The sequence below is a fragment of the Chinchilla lanigera genome, unplaced genomic scaffold (assembly GCF_000276665.1).
Source record: "Chinchilla lanigera isolate Chin_1 unplaced genomic scaffold, ChiLan1.0 scaffold00073, whole genome shotgun sequence".
Lineage (NCBI taxonomy): Eukaryota > Metazoa > Chordata > Mammalia > Rodentia > Chinchillidae > Chinchilla > Chinchilla lanigera.
Window position 1 is genome coordinate 11438417 of NW_004955474.1, and position 24029 is coordinate 11462445.

The 24029-nt window shown below is 36.4% G+C and overlaps 1 protein-coding gene across 2 annotated transcripts in view; it reads left to right on the top strand.

Moving 5' to 3' along the window:
- Positions 1-24029, top strand: part of Plod2 (procollagen-lysine, 2-oxoglutarate 5-dioxygenase 2) — a gene marked incomplete at its 5' end in the record, with an annotated part of 81756 nt that overhangs the window by 46254 nt on the left and 11473 nt on the right. For both annotated transcript variants that reach the window (XM_005401440.2, XM_005401441.2), the window contains 7 exon segments: positions 3838-3901; positions 5329-5426; positions 10597-10698; positions 15958-16083; positions 17802-17923; positions 19562-19666; positions 23333-23458. In XM_005401440.2, coding sequence (XP_005401497.2) covers positions 3838-3901; positions 5329-5426; positions 10597-10698; positions 15958-16083; positions 17802-17923; positions 19562-19666; positions 23333-23458 — 743 coding nt within the window.

A 24029-nucleotide genomic window follows, 5' to 3' on the forward strand; every position in this document is an offset into this window, starting at 1 on the left:
GTCATTTCTTAAGACACACAACATAAAATATGTATGTTCTTCTATTCCCTTTGTCTTACAGTTAAAATTTTTTTCTCAAAAGCTATTCTGCAGCTATTTGATACAATATTCTTTTATAGTTTTAAAATACTTAAATGTTTTTTCATTTTCATTCATAATGCTTTTAACCTCTCTGAAGTCCTTCAGATTTTTCTGAGCTGCTTTGGTCCTAGACAGGGAAGAGGCCAAAGTTTGTATCTATTCTTTACAAAAACAAAACAAAACAAAACAAAAGGCCACATAGTAACATTGTAGGGAGTGGATCCTAGGTTCTCTTAATCTCAAAATTAGAATTTTCCCCTCTATTTCATATGACAGTGACAACAACTTGGTGTGTTCGCTTGACTGGACTTTAAAACACATTTTTGATACTTCGAAATGATGTGAATAAGGCTATTTAACGACAGTTTTTAGTTTTAGCATTATCTCTGACACCTTGAAATATGAAGATCTGTAGTCCAGGGAGAACCCTGAAGACAGGAGCTCTAATGTGTGTCCATATGGTTGGTGTCCTGGGTGGATATTGCTTGTGCTTATTGTAGGTTGAGTGTAATCCTTAGGTGGTAATCTAGAGTGTAATCCTAGTGTTGTGGTTTGTGTCTGGATGTCCCCCCAAAGCCTCATGCAGTCATGGGGCGGGCTTCCAGAGTTCATGATTGATCCATGGTCTAGTGCTGGGATTATGGGTATGAGTGCTGCACCCACCCTAGGTTAAGTATCCTGCATACAGTATAAGGAAGGGAAAGACGCTTGCTTTCTGCTGCCACTCCTTCCATCTTGTTCTTGCTTCTGCTGTTTTCCACCACCATGAGCTGTTGCCCTCTGCCGTGTGCCATTCTGCCTTGGAGCCAGCCAGGGGTGGACTGAAGTCTCCACAGATTGTGAGCTAAATAAACCTTTCTTTCCGTAATTGTGGGCATCAGGTATTTTGTCTCAATGGGACCAATGGGAGAAAAGTAACAAAGACAGAATTTGGTACCAGAGAAGTGGGGTTGTTGCTGTAACTATACCTGACCATGTGGTTCAAGAGCCTTTGGGAATGGCTTGTGGGAAGCATTTGGAAAGGTTCCAAGATGTTGGCTCAAAGAGTAAAGCTGGAACACTTTAGGCTGCTCTGTACAGGAGATTCTGGTCAGAGCTCAGAAGACCAGAAAGCTTATAGAAATGCTGCTGGTAAAGACCAGGTGGGGGAAGTTTCCCCTGGGAAGAAGGACTGCATTGGCTGTTGAACTCCAGAGGATGTATCTTATGGCTTAGCAGAATGTTTGTCTGCATTTTGCTCGTGTCTGGAGACTGAGATTAAGGGCGTTGGACTGATTAATCTAGCAAAAGAAATTTCAAGACAGTCGAATGTTAAGGTGGTGGCATTGCTATTGTTGGGGGTTTTTAGCCAGATTTAATTTGAAAATCAAGAGCAAAGAGCCCAGCGGGATCATTTAAAATGTTGAGTTTAGCCAGAAGGAAAGCCCCAGTAAAGCTGTGGACTGCAAAGGTAGAACAGAAGAGATCTTGTTTGCTGAGAAGGGATAGGTGAATATAAAAGATGGTCTGAAGTCTCCACCCTTTGCAGCCTCAAATCTGAAAAAGTAAAAGACTTCGCTTTGAGGAGAAAGCTGCAGAGCACCATGTTCCAGAATGGTGGTGGCGTAGAGAATTCGTTCCTCAGAATCAGGTTCAGAATGCTCAGTTATCCAGCCAAGAGAGAAGAAAGCCTGGCTACCGCTCCAGCTGGCAGCAGACCTTGGTATCATCTACATGGCACTGGCTTTAGGTGCGTGCAGAAGGCAAGAGTTCTGAGGTTAAGAAGGCTTCCACCCAGATTTCACAAGAAGGCCTGTCAGGCCAGATAGTGTGGCCTCCTGAGAGGGCAGTATATGTGAAGTGTGAATGAGAAGACAAAGGTGCAGTGATGACCCCAGAAATTGGAGAAGCCAGGAACATGGATCATCTAAGGAAAGTTGCAAGGAGGGAGCAAAGCAGGCCTAAGAGAGAAACCATGGGAGCTAAACCACTTTAAATGCTGTAGGGGCAGAGTCATACAAACATTTCGGAGCTCACAGCTTGCCACAGATTGCTTCAGACGTTCCACATGGAGCTACAAGACTTATTGTTTGCCCTGCTGGATGTTGGATTTACCTTGGTCCCATTCCTTTGTATCCTGCTGTTTGTAACTTTTGGAATGGAAATGTTTATCTTGGGCCATTGAATGTTGGAAGTATTTAACTTTCTTTTCATTTGTACAGGAGCTCACAGCTAATAGTTTGCCTTAGATCTCAGAGGAGACTTGAGACTTGGAGTTTTCAGCAGTGCTGAAATTATTAGGACTTTGGCAACTCTTAGAGATGGGCTAACGTGCCTTTTGCATAAAGGGATGTGCATGAGCCTTTGGGGTCCAGGGGTGGAATGTTACGGTTTGTGTCCAGATGTCCCCTCAAAACCTCATGTAGTCATGTGGCGGGCTTGTAGAGTTTATGATTCATTCATGGTGCAATGCTGGGGTTATGGGTGTGAATGCTACACTAGGGTGGCTAGCCTGCATACAGTATAAAGGAGGGAAAGAGGCTCGCTCTCTGCTGCTGCTTCTCCCTTTTTGCTGTCGTTGCTTTTACTGTTTTCCACCGCTTCCGTGAACTGTTGCCCTCTGCCTTGAAGCCAGCTGAGTAGGGACTGAAACCTCCACAAACTGTGAACGAAATAAACCTTTTCTTCCTTAATTTTGGGCATCAGGTATTTTGTCTCAGCAACAAGAGAAAAGTAACCAAGACACCTAGAGAACAGCCAATTGGAGAATTTAGAATTTATGGGAATATATAGGTAGAGCCTGGAATACAGAGATGATGAATTTCCAAACAGTATTAGGGTTTAAGGATTAACAGGGGTGGTGTACACACATGGTACCTTGCCCCCTTCATGAATATGAATACTGCAACTCAAAATAGAACACAAAATAGCAGTGGCCTAAAGAAGATAGATGTTTTATCTACGTAGTTATTTTTTCCTCTACCATATTAAAAAAATTAAGGAATGCAAGGCTGTTATAGTGACTCTGTGGTATCCAGAGGGATGGATTGCAATTGGCTGTTGTATCATTAGCTCACAACGTATTCTCAGTGCACCTTTCTTGTCCAAGATGTCTGCTGTGCCACCAACCATTGTTTCTGTATTCTGAGCAGCAGGAAGGCAGGATAATAACAAAGGAGGCATCTTGGCTTTGTCACATCTGTATATAGCATTTCTAGACGTCTCACAGGATTTTTTCTAATACTTTTCTGTGACCAGAACATGCTTATGTGGCCACGTACAACACATAAATAAAATGTAGTTTCTTATTTCAAGCACGTATGCTATACTGAAAATTTGAGTTCTGTTACTAAAGGGGAGAATGTTGGAAACAATAAACAATCTGCCGCAGGCCTTAGAACATTCCTGGAGTTAAGTGAAATTTTGGAGAAAAGTAAACTCTAATTTGCAACTGTTTTTATAATAATATTCAAATAATACACGTTAACGTTCTATCAGTTTTCTACATTAAGGAGATATAGTTCTAAAGTTTTCTGGAAATGTATATTTGTGTGTGCTGTCATTTAGAAACATGAGATCTGTTTTAAATATATTTTCCAGTAAGTTGTACTTAAGCTGTCTCTGTCTTAGCAATATATTTCAGTCACCTAAGTATTTTCACTAAAATTAAGAATTTTTAGCTATAAATTCCCCCAAGTAAAAAATTATATTAATATGATAGTGATGTTTGCTACTTTTGCTATGATCTCCAACATGATCTTTATTCTTATATTTTAGGAAGCTTTTAACATCACCCTGGATCACAAATGCAAAATTTTCCAGGCCTTAAATGGAGCCACTGGTATGCTTTCTAAATCCTGGATTGCTTATGTGTACAAATGAACAACTGTATTTTCAACCATCTTTCCTTTGTTATGTCTATTTTTGAGCTGTGATTAAGACTTACAGTATTTGTAGTACAACCTTAAAAATTCTCAAACTTTATTTTAGATTAGGTACAGTTCAGTCCATTATTACAGTTAAAAGTATTCCCCAAAAAAGATAAAAAATAATTATAAAAAATAGCTTCTGGCTTTAGATAACTTAAAGTTTAGTCTCTTCCGATCTGGATGTTTTAGATATATTTATGAATTAATTATATCTCATTGTTGCAAATTTTTCAATCTAGGTAAATTTGCAGAAGTATTAGAATAGCTCCTTGTGACTCAGCTGAAACTGCTGACAGCTGTGAGAGACTGAACGTATGTGTTCACATGTGTGTGAGTGCCCCTGTGTACATTCTCTTGTGTCTGTATGCATGTGTGCCTATGTGTTAATCCACAGATACACACAGCTTCATGAAATCATTAGCACATTGGAATAGTCAGTATATGAAAAAGGAAAACACCTCAATTCATGAATACATTACTGCATTAAAAATTTAAAATTTATGGCAGTGATACAATTCTGCATGTCCCTTTGTAGGGTAGTTCTCAGAAGGCATGCAGTTTGGAGTGCTAAGGAAGTCTGAAGAAAGAATTTGACAGCAAAAACCTGCTTTTGTTCCTGACTTGTGTATTTCTGTATTGCTGTACTGCATTTGATTTTCAGGAACTGGAATACTCTCAACAGATGACAGTTAGTTACAGAAACTTGCTTATGCCAGGCAGTGTTCTGTTCATCGTACGCATTTTGTTATTGTCTTCCTAATTACTCTACACTGACATGGCACCTATTCTACAGATGAGTAAATGGAGTCAGTAGTTTAAGGAGGCTGGGTGTAGTGGTGCATGTTTTTAATCCTACCACTTTGGGAGCCTGTGTCTGGCAATTTAGTAGTTTAGTAAGACCCTATCTCAAGATAAAACTAAAAAAAGTGCTGGAGATTTAGCTCAGTGTAAAAGCCATGGGTTCAGTCCTCAGTGTCACACACACCAAAACAAAAAAAAAATTTTAAAAAGAGGAAGAAAATTAATTGGACTGGCATCACAGTATGGTCAAGGGGCCAAGGCAAGACTGAAAAAATGCTTTCTTTCCACTGGCCAGCGCAGTGGCTTAGCACTTCGGTTGTTTTGCTGATTCTAGGGTGGAGGGAGGCAGGTGTGCTGGAACTGGTACCTACGTCTGTGTCAGTGTCGTCCTGCATTCTGAGTGTCTGCCAGCTTGGTGTAGGCAGAGTTTCTAAGTATCTTAACACATGGGTATTGCCTCTAAGAAATTTTATAGTACACATATTCACACAGACATATGTTTTAAATTACTAAAACCTACCCTCTCTTTTTAACACAGATGAAGTTGTTTTAAAATTTGAAAATGGCAAAACCAGAGCTAAAAATACATTTTATGAAACATTACCAGTGGTAATTAATGGAAATGGACCCACTAAGGTGAGTCACAATGACTTCTATCTTGGGCTCTTTTTGTAGAGGTAGACTGTGGAAATCATGTTTTAGCATATTTGAGAAGGAGTCACGTTTCTCTAATGCTCAGCCTTCTCTCTGAATGCTTATTGTTCTGGTCATTAAGGGGTCATCTGTTCACTTTCTAGAGGACAACGTGGTTCACCATTTTCTAAAATTAACTGTACTGTTACCATTGAGGTATAACTGTGTGGCTGGGAATGTTTTCTCTTACACTTACTTTACAGCAATGTAAATGACAAAGACATCATTTCATTAGTGAAATTTTGGATGCTTTTCTGTTTCCAATAAAGGGCTAATTCTGTTCATGAATGCTTTTGCTTGCAAATAATTTGCTTTGCAAACAGAAGCATTTAACAAAATTTTCTTTGTGTTTGCAAACGCTTCATAGGGTGACAAACGTGGCTGTAGCCCCCTTTCCCACACCAACACAAACATGGCCATCTTTTCCAAAGCAATGGAACAAATTAAGTCCATGAATTTATATATGAAAATTTTTCATTGCATGTATCCAATCAAAATGGAATATATGTCACCTTGACAAAATAAATATATTAACACTAAGTTCAGAACAAGGTTCTTATGTCCTGAGATGCCTGGTTTACTCGTAAGTACCTAGAAAAGAGATTAACAGGTCGATTTGCATTGTGGGAAGAAAAGTTGGGGGATGTAGCCTACTGTTTCAGTGGAGTGATTCAATTCAAGTAGAAGCTATATGCATGGACGGAAATTTTCCCTCTATGGAAATGGAAGAAGTAGACTCCCCTTCTCTAGTTAATCTTCTTTTTTTTTTTGTCTTTTTGAGACAAGGTCTCACTTGTGTAGTTCAGGCCAGCTGTGAGCTCACTTTGTAGCCCAGGCTGGTCTTGAACTTGCAACGATCCTCCTGCCTCAGCCTCCCGAGTGCTGGGATTACAGGCGTGTCTCTAGTTAATCTTTCTACCATGCTTTTTGTCCATTCCAGCCTCTTACGGAGCAGTCTTTTGCGTATGCCTAATCAAGCCTTTCAGCTCTGTTTTCCATTTCGTATCAGTTCTTTAGAGATCCTTGTCTTTCTATTCTATAAAAAAAAAAAAAAAGCAGGCTTAAAGTAAAACATCCTCTTTAGTCCACATTGCCTTCCTGCTCCTCTCTTTTCTCTTTTTTTAAATTTTGTACTGAGAATCAGACTCAGGACCTCACACTTGTGAGGCAGGCGCTGTGCCGCTGAGCTGTATCTCCAACCCTGTTTTCTCCTTTTTAAAGCAGACGATCAGTGCTGCCTCTACTGACATTTCCACCAGAAAGTGATTCTGTTTGGGTTTACTGTGACGCGCTTGCTGAGTACTCGACGCTCTGCCATCACAGTGTATTCCAGATGCTGGGCAGGGAATGCATGTTTTCCTTTGCTTTTTATCTGCTGAGCCTTTAGCTTAGGAAATATGGAAATAATATCTCACATTCACTTTTGTTTCCCCCAGGTCCAGCACAGCTGCAACACATACTAGTTTTTTAAGAAATCTCAGTTGAATGTCAGAGTGTATAAACAGCCTAATGATGCAGCTTTATTCTTGGTAATGATTGTAGGATTGTTTATTCTGGTAGGGAAAGAATTATGGAATTACTTTGAGTCACTGTAGCTGTGTACTGTAGCTGCAAACTTGTTAAACGGACTAAGTTTGCTTATAAAATCCTTTACTCTGGTGCAATTTCTGTTTTATCTTTGCTTGTGATACTTTTGCTGCCAGCTAGGTGAGAGCTCAGCATCTTTCACGACTAAGTAGCATGCAGTTTCTTCTCTGTGAAAAATTATTTCAACCGGATTTAAGTATTCTTAAATTGTGAGCTTGGTTCTGAGAATTCAGATGTTTTGAGTAAAACCTAATAGTAGGTCAGTAACTACCATTTCCTTCAAAATTTCTAGATGAAGCTCACAGGAGCTTTAAAAAGACTCTAAGGTCTTAACAGGAGAAAAAGAGCACAGAATTCCTTCAGGATTTAGAGAGACACATGCAGACAGTAAAAATCTAAATGTTCTAGGAGATGTTTCCAGTTTGGACAATAGTTGTTTCTGGTCTTTCAAGCTGATGATAATCTTGTTATAATTTCTGTGATATGATCCTACCTCGTGTACTTGATTCTACTTGACAACCAAAAATGAAGAGGGTTTCATTGTAAAAATCATGTTTGCCCCCCTCATTTATAAAGGTTTATCTCCCTATTTGTTAGTATCTTTCATTTTGCTTTTCATTTAAACTGGGTTTTTCATCGAAGAGAAACCATGCTGGTATGTATACAGATGAATTCATTTTTTACTTCCTCTAAATCTGATGTTAGAACTTTTAAATTCAAAGTACTTTTAAAAATTACTTACGATCTATTGCCCTCTCATATTGTTTTCATGTGTTGCTGCTTTCAATGTATGTCTGTGAGCACTTTATTTTTATAATTGTATATAAACAGTTCTTAAAAACTTTGCATTTTACTTGAAACAAATTTTTTTATTCTAATTATTTTCAAACTTTTCTAAATGCATTCTATTATAAATTTTTTTTAATAGAATCTCTGATTTCTGGTTTGAAGCTTTACTTTTTATTCTTGAAGCCTACTTACTTTTAATAATATATCGTAAGATGCCTTATTTATTTTTGAGGGCACAGCCTCGGGCCTTACACTTGCTAGATAAACACTCTACTGAGGAACAGTCCGCGCCTTTAAGATTCTTATTTTCATGTGTGGACTTTTCCTTTAAATATCAGCCAAGGTAATCGTTATAAAATTGGTGCTGCAGTTAACATACAGGATTAGAAATGGAGATCAGCTCTTCTGTTTTGCACATTGAATGGTCATTTCTGCAACTAATTTAACTTGTAATAAACATGCTGACCTTAATTTTATGTATAAAAACCACAGTGCTGGATCACTGACTTTGAGTAAAGCATGATTTTTAAGAAGAAGAAGAGAGGATTTGGCTGGAAAAGTTTCTCTGCCAATAAAATGACATCATACTTGGAAATATTTCTGTATTGTGAAAGAACTGGGAAAGTACTACCCTCTAGGAGGTGGAGAGTTCCTGCAGCAGGCTGACTGCACAAACAGCTTTCAGCACTCTCCAAGCTGCCAGCAGAGATATCTGCAGGCTTTATGGAGAGATCAGATGTGAATGGGGATGGCAGTGGTGGATATAAGCTCTGCCTGTGTGGTGAGAAATCTAGTACATAGGAATGTTCCTAAAAATTTAATTATTTATGAAGCAAAGTGAATAGCAGAAAGCAGAAAAGTTTTAGGATTGTTTTAATTGTGGAAACTAAAAATAATGCCTTTTATACTTAGGCTTTTAAAATTATTAATTAATTGCATATTTACAGAAGGATTCGGGGGTATAGCTCAGTGGTAGAGCATTTGACTGCATAAGGATTCTACTACATTGATCAATAATATATGAAATTAATATTAAAGTTTTATGAGATTTGTAAGATGGAGACAGTGTTAGTCATTTATAATGTGGTGGAGATTCTTAAATATGATCAAGTATTGGAGGAAATTGGCCTTCCATTAGAAAAACATTATTTCTTTTCATCTCTTTTTAAAATAACTCTTAATGAGGGACTCATTTTCAAATAAATTGTTTTTCTTCAAAAAATGGGTGACGAAATTAATGTTTGCATTTGTTGTCTTCAACCAGTTGTACACTTTTTCTTTCTGTTTTTGTTAGAGACTCATTGAAATGACCACTTTGTCTGTTGAAATGTCACCAGTGAGTGTTCCGAGGACCTGTTTCCTAGCTTGCAGTTTGTTTCTTGAATTACCATGTAATCTAGAAGAAATATTGAGTTACTTGTCCATGCCTTTTGATTTTGCTGTAATTAGATGTAGCTGTATCTTCAGTATCTACAGAACACAAAGCTTTTGCCATTTTAATTTATAGTGTACTTACTTCAAAGTCTCAGTACATTAGAAATATTTGAACAGAATCCTGGATATTTGGGAAGGCTCTGGTAAAATGGCACCAGACTAATTACTTTATCTACCAGCTTTTTTGAGGACCTTTGGAAGCTAGAAAAATTGACTTGGCATTGCTGTCTATTTTTTAACCTCCACATTTAATACATCTATCTTATGATTTCATCTCGCCTTTTAAATGAAAAATTAATTATATCAATGTAAGGAGGATTTTAGATACTTTTTGAAAGCAGTATGGAATTCCAGCCAAAGCTGTTCACTGTCTTAAGGCAAAATTATAATATGTGGAAAGAAAATAGAAACGAAAATCTACAAGTGTACCTCCTGCTAGTAGGTATTATGATTACAGAAGGTGTTGTAACTTTATGTATCATTTATATATAATTTAGAATTTTCCTTAAAATGAAGATTTGTTGAGGACTCAGGAAATCGTAATGTTTACCTCACTCCCTTCCACCTTCACTTACTGCTGCCCATACACAAAATGTGCCAGATTCTACAGACAAAATAAATGCTAATAGGTGCTTAAAGAGAGACAAAATAAATAAAAAGCAGATCCTCAGAGAGATCTCAAAGGGATTGGATGGGGAAGAGCAGTATTACAATTTTTTGTTGATAGGATTTGTTGGTAGGATTTGCTTTAGTCTACGTGTTATCTTTTGTTGAATCTAGAAACCTAGTTTAGTAGGATGATTTCCAGGAAGAACTTAGTGCCTGTTGGTGGTAGTTTACTCAGTGTTTGTTTTGTATGATGATATGTTGGTAAGAAGTCACTTTACCCCTGGTCTTTTTCCTATAAGTGCCTTGTCTTGGACGTTTAAATACATTTATTGTACTACTAAAATGACTGACTGCCTTTGCCCATAAGTCTCACTTGCTAATTTAAAGCTGTTTCACTGTTTAATGTACAGTTTTAAAGTTGTCTTTACCAGGATTATGCCTTATATGAAATAAAGTGACTTTCAGGGTTTACAACACATTTTGACATTGCTAGACATACTTTACCCTGCTCAATGATTAACAGTCTGAAGAAAACTTTGTTCAGTGGGCCCTTCAAAGTGATAAATACTGGAATTGTAAATAAGTGTACCTAGTGCCAAAGATACGCTTTCAGTAACGTTAGGTGATTATAGAATAAAAGCATATTACTTGAAGAGGCTTATTTTTGCTCATACAATTTTCCTTCATTTACTAGATTCTCCTGAATTACTTTGGAAACTATGTACCTAATTCATGGACACAGGATAATGGATGCACTCTCTGTGAATTTGATACAATTGACTTGTCTGCAGTGGATGTAAGTGGCATTGGATATGTGTGAAATATAGTAATAAAAAAAAGATATTCTTTTATATTTTGATTGTATGGTAGATAATGGATTTATGGTATTAAAATAGTGATTTAGAAAATTGCTAGATTTGTGTGTTCCTAAACTTTTGAAAGCAAAACCAACTAATAGTGGAACGCAGTAAAAGAGGCTTGAGTGTTAATAGTTCGATATGATTGGGTGATCTTGTGTTATTTTAGTCTTGGCTTTGCACAACATTGGGAAGAATAGTTATCTTGCTTTAGTAATTTTGTTGATTAATGGTACTCATGCTCAGTTTTCAAATTTGATGATTTAAGAATAATAATATATGATTAAATACTACGTAAAGTGTTTTTGGGAAGCTGGTTGCTAATACCATGGGACCTTTACCTCATAAGAAGTCAGCCGTACTATGCCTTGGTTCTTTGTGTCTCTTATAAAAGATTTCAGACAGGACACATAAGCTGATAGCACATAGGTAGAGTTTATTGCAGAGTGATAGATTTTTCAAAGTGAGTGAGAGAAAACACACCTTGAAGGTTGAAGTATGCAAGGCTAAGGTAGTAGCTGCACGTAATGAGATCCCAGGTTACATTTATATTAGTAACTGGGCCTTGCAAGAAATATCCTTTTCTTCCTCTGAGGTCATTGTTTTTTTAAAATTTTTTAAAATTTTATTTTAAAGTTAATAAAACTAACAAAACAACAATGACGACAAAATCAAAACAACAAAAATGATACATGATCTCAAAACAAAATGACAGGAATTAACAATGCTTGCTACATTACATGCTGTTATCTTCAGTGAAGTTGCTCAGTTCCCCAGATGTGAGAATGTAAGATTGATCAAACCATCAAAAAAGTAACAAGTAATGATTAAAAAAAAATTGGAAATGATGCAGAGCTTCACCGTACAAGATGGTAGGAGTTCAACGATGGTTCTTATACTGCATGCTGCTGTCTTCAGATCAGTCATTCTTATTACCAGGTTCAAGTGTGCAAAATTGGTCAAGAAAGAAGAAAATTTTAAGCATTGACTGTTCCGTTCAATAAACCACAGGCATCAGCAATGCACCTATCTCAGCTATCCTTGTATATACATACAAATTTTATTTTTCATTTTAAAGAGAAAAGAAAAAAAACCAAAATAACAAAAATAAATACACAAAAAAGGAACAGTACAGAGAACAATAAAAATAAAATGGTCTATATTGACCTACTTCAGAGAAAGGAGTGTTCTTGTTTACTCTCTGGTTCCTTAGAGTTTTTTCCAACCCCTCAGTCCTGGTGTAGAGTTTGTACAGGGCCTGGGCCTTATCATCATGCTCAGAGAATGTTACATTCTCTTGGGCTAAAGTTTGAAACCACAAGCTTATGTGGACTTTATCTGTAGCTTAGGATTAAGAAAATGAAGATAAAAGAAAAGGAATTAAAAACATCAAAGGAATAAAAGCATCATGCCTTCTTTGGTATTCATGTAGCCCAGCTGTCTCTCTCCTGGCCTATTAAGGTCTAATTTACTGCCTAATACTAAGTTCTTCATGAAATAACTCATTTCAACATCACAAAACTCTTAAAGTAGGTGGTACTTTGGATTCGGTTTTACAGATGAGAAGATAAAGGTACCTAAAGTTAGGACACTTGCTCAAGGCCACATAATTTTTATTCTTTTGAGTAGAGATTTGAATTTAGGTGGTCTAGCTCCAGCTGCTATGTTCTTGACCACTGCAGTTTTACCTTCATAGCATATATGTACTATATGCCATGCATGGCATTACATATATTTCATAGAGAAATAAAGCTATCATTTATACTTTGAATGAGCAGTGGAAATGATTTTTATTTAGCCATAAAACAGTTTTTTTCTGATTTCTTGTTCTGTCATCTGACAGCAGTTTTACAACATCCCATAGTAATATTATTCTTTCATAAAATTGTTCTTGTACTTTGGTAGAATATTATGACTACATTAAATGAGATTCCAAGGAGTGATTTTTTTGTCATTGAAGCTCATTTTTCCCTCATTGACCATAGGCTTTATTGAGCATGTATAGCATGCCAAATAAGTAAAAGCAAAATTGATGAATATAAAACTCCGGGTACTACAGTTCTGTTAACTCCTAGAGCCGTAAACATGCAAAATATTTTCAGTGTAATTTGTTCAAACTCCTGAATTAAATAGTTTCTATATTGTCTTGGTTACTTTCTTCTTGTTGCTGGGACAAAATATCCGACACCCAAGGTTAAAGGAGGAAAGGTTTATTTAGCTTACAGTTGTGGAGGTTTCAGTCCGTAATCATCTGGCTCCAAGGCAGGGTGGCAGGCCACAGGGCAACAGTTGAAGGCAGAAGACTGCAAAAGCAACAAGAGCAGAAAGGCGGCGGGTGCCTCTTTTTCTCCCTTATATTGTATGCAGGCTCTTCACCCTAGGGTGTGTCCTTTCCACCCACACCATCTCTGCCCTGCTCTTGCACAGGCCCAAGATGTTTACAAAGAGAGGACCCTGGTCCCTACTGGGTCGCTTAATTGAGCTTCTACACTTGTCGAGTTGACACAATGCATCATCCATTACATATATTTATCACTGTTTGAAGAGACCATGAAAAGTGACTTGCCTCTATTTGGCAGCTTTTAAAGAAAGCCCTACATTGCTTGCAAATAAGACTTTTTGGCAAGTCTTGCAAATAACAAACGAATGCTTCCTATCTGGAAAGAATGCCAGACTGTTTCTGAATGAAATTGCATGATGAAGATGTTTAAAAATTCTTCTTGATATTTGTATAGACAGTAATGTCTTTCTCTGGCGGGAGAATTAATACTTTTCATTTGTTTTGTTTCTTTTTATATAAACTTTTTAGCCCAGAGGTAGAAAAAAATACTTGTGTTAAATTATTTATGTATTTGCATTCAAAATTACTTGATTGTCAGTAGCCTATTAAAGTATCTTAAGAAGGAGACTCATGCAGTCTTAAGTGTAAAATAAAATCCTGTGTTTTCTGTATATTTAGTAATTATGCAATAGGGATATGAAAATTAAAACTGTGTGATAGTTAAGTTTCCCAGGGTAGTCGCATAGTTACTTTTTCTTGTTGCTGAGACAAAACACCTGGCACCCAAAGTTAAAACAGGAAAGGTTTATTGTAGCCCACAGTTTATCGCCCACAGTTTGAGCTAGTTGTCTGGCTCCAGTGTAGGGTGGTGTGGCAGAGGGGCACTGAGGCAGAGAAATAGTTCATTGTAGGCAGAAAGCAGCAAAGCAGCAAAGCAGCAAAGCAGCAGAGCAGTAGCAGCAAGCGAAGGTAGCAGCCCTCTTTCTGTCCCTTATAGTCTATGCAGACTGCTCACATCCCATCATCAATCCAGCATCACATCCTTAACCCTGTAATCGCACACCCTCGATCCAGCCGCCTTCCTCTTAAAAAGCCCCACCTGTGATTGCAGTGAGGCTTTGTGGGGACATCTAGATATAAGCTGTAATTTAAGTGTAGGTAGCATAATTTAAATGTAGGCTGTAGGCAGTTTCTTTATATGTAAAAATAGTAGTGGCTACTTCAGAGGGTTGCAAAGAGGGGTAAGTGAAATTTTATGCTCCCTCTCTCCCTATCTTGTTTTATATATATATATATAAATATATATATATATATGGGGTTTTAGTATTTAATAAGTGTGAATTGCTATATTGTTACCATTATTACAAAAGTAACCTTAAATTAATAATAGAGATGTAGTGAGTAGGCTGGTTTATAGATTCTGACCACTTTTATAGATTCTGTATTACTTTGCTTCCATTTTCCATATGTGTAAATTTGGAATAATTAAAAACCTGTAAGCATTTAACAAATGTAAATAAATGCAGAAAAGATAATGTGATATTTTGATAAGGGAGGCTTGTGATCTGTTCTTACTCATTTCCTATGTTAGGAAATACTCATTCCTTAGTGGGTATTTTGTTGTTACCTGTTTGCATTTGTTTATCCATTTAATACCAAATATTTGAGTGAGTGAATGAATTGATAAAGAAGTACAACTGTGTACAAAAGATGCTTCTATGTAAACAAATACTGACAAACCAGATAATGGAGGGATGTGTGAGATACTGTGTTTAAGAATACGGGAATGATACCTAATTCAATACTTCTACATATAGCATTTTTTAAAAAATCTGTGTTCTTTGGGCTTTGGTTACAGTTCAGGGTCAGAACCCTTGCCTAGTGGAGGTCAGGCCCTGGGTTTGATCTCCATTACCACAAAAAAAACAGGAAAAAAACAAACTATAATCCTTAGGTGCAGACTTTCAGATGTGTTCTGTAAAAGACAGTAAGAGGAAATTGTCATATAGTTCTGATATTAACAGTGTTACCTGGTGATTTGCTTATGTTTCTGTTTTCCCGTCTAGTTTTTGCAGACCAGGTACTTTGATTTCTTGAGCTAAATGTTGCCCATTACAAAGACTGACATATGCAATGGATAGTTCATAAGTTTTCATACAGTGGATGAAAAATAAACTCCACACTAAAACATACTTCAAGAGGATTTAAAAATACATAAAAATGAATAGGATGCATTAAAAATTGTTCATAAAAAAATAAAAAAAAAGGTCTGGGGATATAGCTCAGTGACACAAGCGCCTGCCTGGTAAGCACAAAGACCTGAGTTTGAAAGAAAAAAAAAATCATTATGGAAGAACATAGTTTTCTTTATACATAATGTTATAATGAGAAACAGTAAAACTCTTAGCAGTAACATGAGATTAAAGGGAACATTGAAGGTTAGAAATAAGAGCTCAAGTCCTCCCTGATTGTTCCAGGTGAGCTACAAATTATGTTAATAACTTAAAGCCATGAAAACAAAAAGGGAAACAGGAAACGTTCATCTCTTGTCTCTTAGATGAAACTTTCAGAGTAGCCTTGAGATCTGAAGGGTGTTTTTAAGGGCTGGTATGAAGGACGAATTGACTAGAAGAGAAAGCTGTACCCTTAGTTACATCCATACAGTACAGTAAATATGACAGTGAGTTTTGTCTTTAAGCCTAAATTTTAATACCAAGATTCAGTAGAATCACTTCGGCAAAGTCTACAAACTTTATTTCTAGTGTTGGAGAACTGTCATAGGACAATTCAGGTTTAGAGTAGATTATATTAAAACTGAGATCCTAATATTTTTTTCTGTTGTACAATGAAGATTTGAATGGAATTTGAAATGAAACCACACTAATGATAATTTTTTTTTGTTTGCTATAAAACAAAGGTCCATCCAAATGTAACAATAGGTGTTTTTATTGAGCAACCAACCCCTTTCCTACCTCGATTTCTGGACATCCTGTTGGCACTGGATTACCCAAAAGAAGCACTTAAACTCTTCATTCATAACAAAGTAAGCGTTTGAGAAATGAATTGTTTCTGTGTAAACTATTTTTGGTGTTTCTTGTGGGGGACTATTTGTTGTTTCTAAAAAAAAAATCTGTTGGTCTAAACTTATTGGATGAGTTTTGGAGTAATTATTGCCCTACCTTTTAGGAACTAAGTATTTTGGAGTCTAGAAATTATCATCCTAATGATAATTAGCAGGAAACACATGTGCTATCAATTTCTATAGATCAAAAATCGCTAAATATCAGCCGTTTTCAGGTAGCTCAATATGTAAGGAAGGATATGTCTAAGAGTTTTATATTTCTTTGTGTTTGGGTTAGTTTGGTACTTTCTTTCTTTCTTTTTTTTTTTTATTTGGTACCAGGAATTGAACTCAGGACTTCACGCTTGCCAGGCAGGCGCTTATGCCGCTGAGCTATCTCCCCAGCTCCTAGTACTTTCTTTTCGTCATTTGTGATGATACCATAACATCAGAACTTGAAACAGCTTCCAGACACAGTATTGTTTTTGTTAATCTCACAATGGCATACTTTTCTCGCAAGAAATTTGTCATTGCCATTTCCTTCAAAAATACTCAGAGCTTCCCAAGCACTTCCTACATATAATATAAATTTAAAGACATTTTTCATCAATATGTTTCCATTTATCTTTCTTTTTAAAAGTTTGTGTTCAACATCATGTTGAAACACTGAAGAACTATGAAATATGTCATTTCTCTCTTTTGACCTAATATTTTTTGTGTACCATTTTTTCCCCTAATGCATATGCCAACTATGTTTTCCAGAAAATACTTTAAATTTTTAGAAAAGCAGCCTAAATAAGTTTGAAAGAGTGAAATGTTAAATATATTATTATGTGTATATTTACATGAAAATTTTATTTTTATATATTGTGGCTTTCATTGTTATTTTTTCTGTCTTCATAGGGCTCTGATGGTGAAGAGTTCTATCTTTTCATCTTTTTAAGGCTAATTCTACACACCTTTTTCATAAGTAGTTTTTAGCAAGTTGAATAAAATCAGCTTTTGGAAAACTTAGTGATACTTTATACACAAAAAGTTCTGAAATGCTGTAGTGATGAAGAAAGATATTCTTGTCTAAATTTTAGCACTGTTGAACACTGAATTGGTAGTGTTATGACTGATTTTTCTCATTATTTTTCTATTAGTAAAATTTTGTTAATTTTTTCCCTTTTTACTAATGACAATTTTCTTTATGTGATCATCAGTTGTTCTCTCTGGCTTCAAAGAATATTGTAGCATTTTATTTTATAAAATGTGGTAGCTCATATTTATAACTCAAATAAAAATCCATTAGAATTAGTTGATATTTTTCTGTATACTTTACAACACACTAGTCTAAAACTCTCAGGCTACAAATCATTTTTTTCCCTTTGAGATAGAATATTTTTAATACCTAAGATATAAGTATTAATGCAGGGAACTGTGGAGGGTTTAAATATTTATGCATGAACTTATCTATGAGCAGATGTTGAAATAATTTTGAAGTATCTTCTAAGAATGTTAATGTGTATGTAGTTTAGATTCCTCATATGATTCTTAAATTATTTTTACTTATAAAATGTTTCATATGATTATTATTTTTGTTTAATTGAATATGTGAGTTGTAGAATTCACAGCTTAGAACATAATACACTTTAGATATAAATACCTCATCTTTTTGTCTTACTTCCTAACTTTTTAACTTTTAAAATATGTTACAGGAAGTTTATCATGAAAAAGACATCAAGGCATTTTTTGATAAAGCAAAACATGAGATCAGTACTATAAAACTTGTTGGACCAGAAGAAGATCTAAGTCAAGCTGAAGCCAGAAACATGGGAATGTGAGTTTTAATGAATGTAAATTAATGTATCCTACTAAAGAAGCTTCAAGAGCAAGCAAATTTTCCCCCCAAAATAGTCTGCTGAACTTGACCGTCTCTACTATGTGCCCTTGTGTGCGCATGTGTTGTACTGTGTACTTGCTTTGTGGATATAATAGCAAGAAACTTTTTTAGACTGTGTCTTTTTTAATTTGTATCTGCCTATGAAGGGCCCTGAAGGTTTTTGCCAGCCTTTTTTTTTTTTTTTTTTAATATATTTTTGAGAGAGAGTCTTACTGAACTAGGCTGGCCTTGAGCTCACTTTACAAACTTCACAAGTTTGAGGCTGGTCTCAAACTTGCAACGATCCTCCTGCCTCAGCCTCCAGAGTGCTGGGGTTACAGGCATGCACTACCATGCCCGGTGACAGTTTTTCTTTTAATAAAGACTTGACATATTTTATTAAGCTATGAATTGAATTTCATATCAAGATGAAAAAAAACCCAGTAACTTAATGTTTAAGTCTACCGTCTTCTGGTTGTCTGGGTAGAACCATGCATTTTAGACTAGGGAGGAAGGGCGCTCCTACTTTCTTTCTGCCTGCTGATGTGGATAGCACAGAGCAGATATTTTTGGTTCTTTGTTCAGCTTCTTTAATAGTTTAGACTACTAATAAAACCCTGGTAGCATTAGCACCTATCACTTGTTCTGTGGATATTAGTGGAATATCCCAGACAGCGTGTGAAAAGCTGCAGGTAGAAAGGAGGACACAGGGAGCCTTCACGTCGCCTGACTAATGCCTTGTGCCATGGCAGGTTTAGGATGAAGTAGTGAATGCTGCTGGGTGCGGCTGTTGGGACAGTCAGACAGAATGGCCTCTGAGAAGCCTAAGAGATGGAGAATTCCTTGGGTCTACATTCAAAACTCATTTTCTCTAATTTTTGACACACTTGTAATGAGTTTTTTTGGTCTGGCATGTTGTTTGATAATGGTTGAGAAAAACATACACAGTGACAAGGGCAGAAAGTGCTAAGTGGGGCCAGCATGAAGGAAAGGAGCTCAGAACTGCGAGATAACCCCAAGCTGTACATGTGGACCACTTACGGGGCGTGGTACCAGCAGTGACTCATCCCTGACATTCCTGCTGCTGATGCTCCTGTTCTGGGAGGAGCAGGCACCTTACTCAGTGACCCCTGCTAACCCATGCAAATCAAGTTTTAAAAATACTAGTGCCTAAGGAGTCACACACTTTGCATCTCCAAGAGTCACTTAGAACTGAGTTGTTGACAATACATTGTTTCATATTTTGCCTGTGTATATGTATGCAAAATATTTTGATTTGTGAAAAAGATAAAAAAGAATAATTGTGTTGGGGTAAAATATTTTCCACTTTCAGAAAGCATGAACTACTAACTTGACAAGTTACTATTCTGACTGTTTCATGCCTGGAAATATTTAGTGGCTTAAATGTATTTTTCTTGGCCTAAAGTTTTGGTGTTGATATACCTATGAATATATGTTGACCATTTTGAAATGCAGTCTTAATTGGAAAATATTTAGAGAACCCTATTTTACGCACATATTTTATTTTACGTTAACATTTTTCAACCAGGAGATACTCGTTTTATCTAATTCTTATTTCACTTTTTTCAAAATTAGGGACTTTTGCCGTCAAGATGAAAAGTGTGATTATTATTTTAGTCTGGATGCAGACGTTGTTTTGACAAACCCAAGAACTTTAAAAATTTTGATCGAACAAAACAGGTATTGTCTAAGATTTGATAAAAATGTATTATAATTTCCACAGTAATTATTTATGCTTAGTACAGTGAAGCAGGTCACATTAAATTATTTTCTACAGCTTGTTAATTTTTAATTCTAATTAACTTTCATTTAAAGAAGTCATATAGACAAAAATCTTTTTTTCACAACAATCTTAAGATAGAAGCATCCAATATTCAGTTGTAAATGTGGTTTGTTAGTTTGGTCTGTGTTTCTGTATAAAGCACGTGCAGTTGTGATATATCTGATACTACTGTAATTTGAAATATTTTTATTCTTTGTGGATTTTTACTTTGTAAAACTTCTGACTGGAAAAGTTATTGTGTAAAGAAAGAGCTGTAGCTCTAACAATCTGAAAGAAATTTCAGAGGTAGAAACTATTCTTCAGCAAGATTTATAATTTCATTCGCTATTGAACTAACTACCAACAGGCACGGAGTGTTTTAATCGAATTGAAATGGGATAAAGAAAGCTGCTTGTAAGATGAATCTGCATTTGTTAATATTATTGCTATTACTACTAGTATCATTGTTACTACTGCTAATACACTTGATCTTAGCCGAAAGGCTGAGAAGCAAGTGTTACTACTACTAATAGCTCACATTTAATGAACATTAATTAAGCACCATTTTAAATATGTTTACATGTATTTACACAATTAAATAATAGACTGTTTAACAGATGAAATGTCACAAGGACTAATGGGGGGCCATTTTAGCGATATGGGGTATAGTTGGTAACTCTTAAAACCTGTTATAATTCAATGATATTTTCTTGAATTTGTGTTGTTAGTTCTCTTGCTTTGAAATGCAGTAATACATTTAATGATATTTATATTTTTAAATTTTATGATAGGTGCTTCATAGTTGTTTTCTTAGTTAACTATTTAAAGAATATACCTGTGTATTAAATACTTATATCTAACATATAGTCTCAGTAAGATCATTGTTTTAAGCAGTTGGAAGTCTACAGTTCCCCTCATGTGGAAACCGTATTAGGCCCTTGCCTCTTGAACAGCCCCTAGATTAGCTTGTGCCTCCGATGCCGTGAGTTCCTGTTCGTACCAGAGGTTCAGGTTCCTGTGATGTGCGCGGTGCTTCCTTCTGGACCTACGCTTGTGCTTTCCGCAGAGTTACAGGAACCGAAATGCTGTGAGTCACCGAAGCCGTGACTGAGGGCGCAGGGAACAAGTCCGCGATGTCTGTGTAGCGTGTGGCTTTTCAGCACATCTTTACTCTCTTTTCCGTCTCTCTCTCTCTGCCTGGCTCCACGTTTTACTCGTTCTGTTCATTCTCTACAGTTCATACATTCCATTCTCAAAAACACTGAGACACAGCAGATACATCAGGGTTCTCTGGATTTCTCGATCCATCCTTTTGTAGGAGGCAGCTGAGATTGTAAGTGATAAGGTTTGTTTTTTCTATTTGGCCTTATCAGTTGTTCATAGCATTCCCTAAATTTAATACATATGCAGATTATAATTTATGGTGTTATTTTTAGAATCAGGCATTCTGAACAATACAAAATGTGTTTCTGGCCAGTTTTTTTTTTTTTTTTCTTTTGGAGATGGTCTCTGTAGTTCAGGCAGGCCTTGAGCTCACTATGTAGTCCAGGCTGGCCTTGAACTTGTGGTGATCCTCCTGCCTCAGCCTCCTGAATGCTGGGATTACAGGTGTGAGCCACCATACCCAGCCTTCTGGCTAATACTTTATTTTCATAGGAACTGGGAAAAATAAACCAAAATTTTTTTATTGTATATGATTTGATTTATTTGCCTTCACTTTTATTTATATAAAAGAAATAGCCCAGTTGATCGTCATAAGATTAGTGTATTGTGAAATGTATTTTGTATGGGGAATGTTTAGTCCATGGACTTCTTGGAGGAGTTGTGTAAGCTTTTTTTAAAATTATTTTTTATTTGTTTTTTCTTCAATTAGATTTTTTGGGTACATTTTAGGTACACATAATGATCACAGTCATCATAGGGAATTTGTTCCTGTACATGGTATAACTTGATCTATTTCCCCATTCCCCTGCCCTTCCTTCAACTCATCCTCCCCTCACCATTTACAAAAGCTTTGTTTCCCTTTTTTCTCCTTTTCTCACTTTTTTTACTTTTCCTTTCCCTCTGCCCCCTCTCTTGTTCCCTTCCCCATTTGAACACTTGCATAAACTTTTCTTAAAACTGTGTGGCATCATTGTTTTTTAAAGTAATGCCAGAGGGACCTCAGATTTTCTTTTTTCATTTGGCAAATGGACCCTGTCAATTATATTTCCTTAGGGAAAAATCTGGCATGTGTTAAATTTGTAACCCATGCTTGTGATGTACTGGTCACTTTCTGGCAAGACAGAATACTGTGGCGGTGTCACAGTCTGTTTGCTGCTGCTGTAACACAATTCCACAGACTGGATATAAACAGTAGAAGCTTATTCGGGTACAGCCCTGGGTGTGGGGAAGTTCAGGATCCAGTTGCTGTGTCTCATGAGGGCCTTCTTGCTACCTCCCTGCATGGTGAGAGATACTGCTGGAGAGAGCTGGAGAGCCGGGCCAAGAGGGAGCAAAAAGAGAAAGCAATTTGCTAAGGTTCTTTTTAATTTTTTTTTTTTTCCCCCTCCGGTACCGGGAACCGAACTCACGACCTTGCGCTTGCCAGGCAAGCGCTTTTGCCGCTGAGCTAAATCCCCAGCCCCTTGCTAAGGTTCTTAATTCGACCATGAGGATGATGTCCGTATGCCGTGGTCACCTTTTGAGAGTTCCACCCTCAATACTGTCACAATGACAATTAAGTTTTAATTAAAATGTAAGGGACTCTCCAGGTTTCAGATGGTACCCTCCTTTTTTTGTTTTTCCCCAAAATGGTTAAGGGACCAGAAAAATGTTCAGCATTGTCAGGACTAATTTTTTGTTACTGTTGTTTGTGGTAGTGAGGCTTGAACCCAGCGCTTTGTGACTGAGCTGCACCACCCTGCTCTTTCTCACTGTCTTTCTGAAGATGGGATCCAGTAAATCTCCAGGCTGGGCTCCAACTCGCATTCCCGGGCCGCAGCCTCCCGGAGTGCAGGGTTGCACACATACCACTGTGGCTAGCAAGGACGGAAGTGTGGGAACTGCAGTCCATCTCAAAATTCCTAAAATATGACAGTGTTTTCAAGTACTTTGGGGCTTAATTTTAGGAAATCTGTTCTATTTATAAATCTTTCAGCTCATCTGCATTTTTAATTCATCCACTAAGTGCTTATTGGCTACTTTAATGTCCTAGAGCCAGTTTTGCCTGCCCACTGAGAAGGAAAATGCTTTATACATTTTTTACAATTTCTGAAACACTTAAACAGCATTTAAGTATGATGTCATAATTAAGGTAGTTTCACTTTATTGGGTGTCAGTTCCATTTCTAAGTCTTTTTATATTTTTATCGGCATTTTCAATAACATTTTTCCTTTCAGTTTCTCTTTTTAAAAGGTATAGTGGAAAATGAGCAGGGTACCATTTTGAGAAAAGATGTTATGAAATAATTTCTCATTTTATTTTGGTTTTTAGATAACCAGATACATGCTAAATGAACTTGATTGGTGATGGGTCATGCTAAGTCCCAAAATAGTAATAGCCCTGTGGTGATTTTAAAATAATGATGTGATTTCTGCCTGTAGAAAGATCATTGCTCCTCTTGTGACACGTCACGGAAAGCTGTGGTCCAACTTCTGGGGAGCCCTGAGTCCTGACGGATATTATGCTAGATCTGAAGATTATGTGGATATTGTTCAAGGGAATAGAGTGTAAGTCATGCGATTTAACCTTTTACTGTAAAATAGCATAATCCAAAGATGTAGTCTTATTAATTATATTTACCATTCTTTATGTGTCTCTTTGCTATATATATATCTGAAGGCAATTTTAGTACCTGGAGACCACTTAGAATCCTGAAATACAAGTGTTAATATAATTTTTTAAAAATGTTGTGTATTAATTTCTAAATCTTTAAAGTAACAGTCATACTATGGGAAATACTAAGAGAATGTGTTATTTCTCTATGTACCCATCTTACAACTGGTAGAATAGTAACACTCTTTAGTTAATACTTTGGACAGGGAATTTATGGTACCTAATTTCTTTAATAGCTATGATAGATAAAGGGTTATTTCGATAGTTTTTAAAATTAATAAGTAATGCTTCTAGAGATATTCTTTGCTACAGTTAGTTTGAGGAGCTTGCAACCATAACAAAAAAAGATGAAAACCCCCCTAATCTAAAATAAAATGAAAAACAGAGTATATTTTAATGGAAATACTTTTTTCCTCTTTAGTACACAGCCCTCTATTTGATTACAGAATGACATTTTACAAAAGA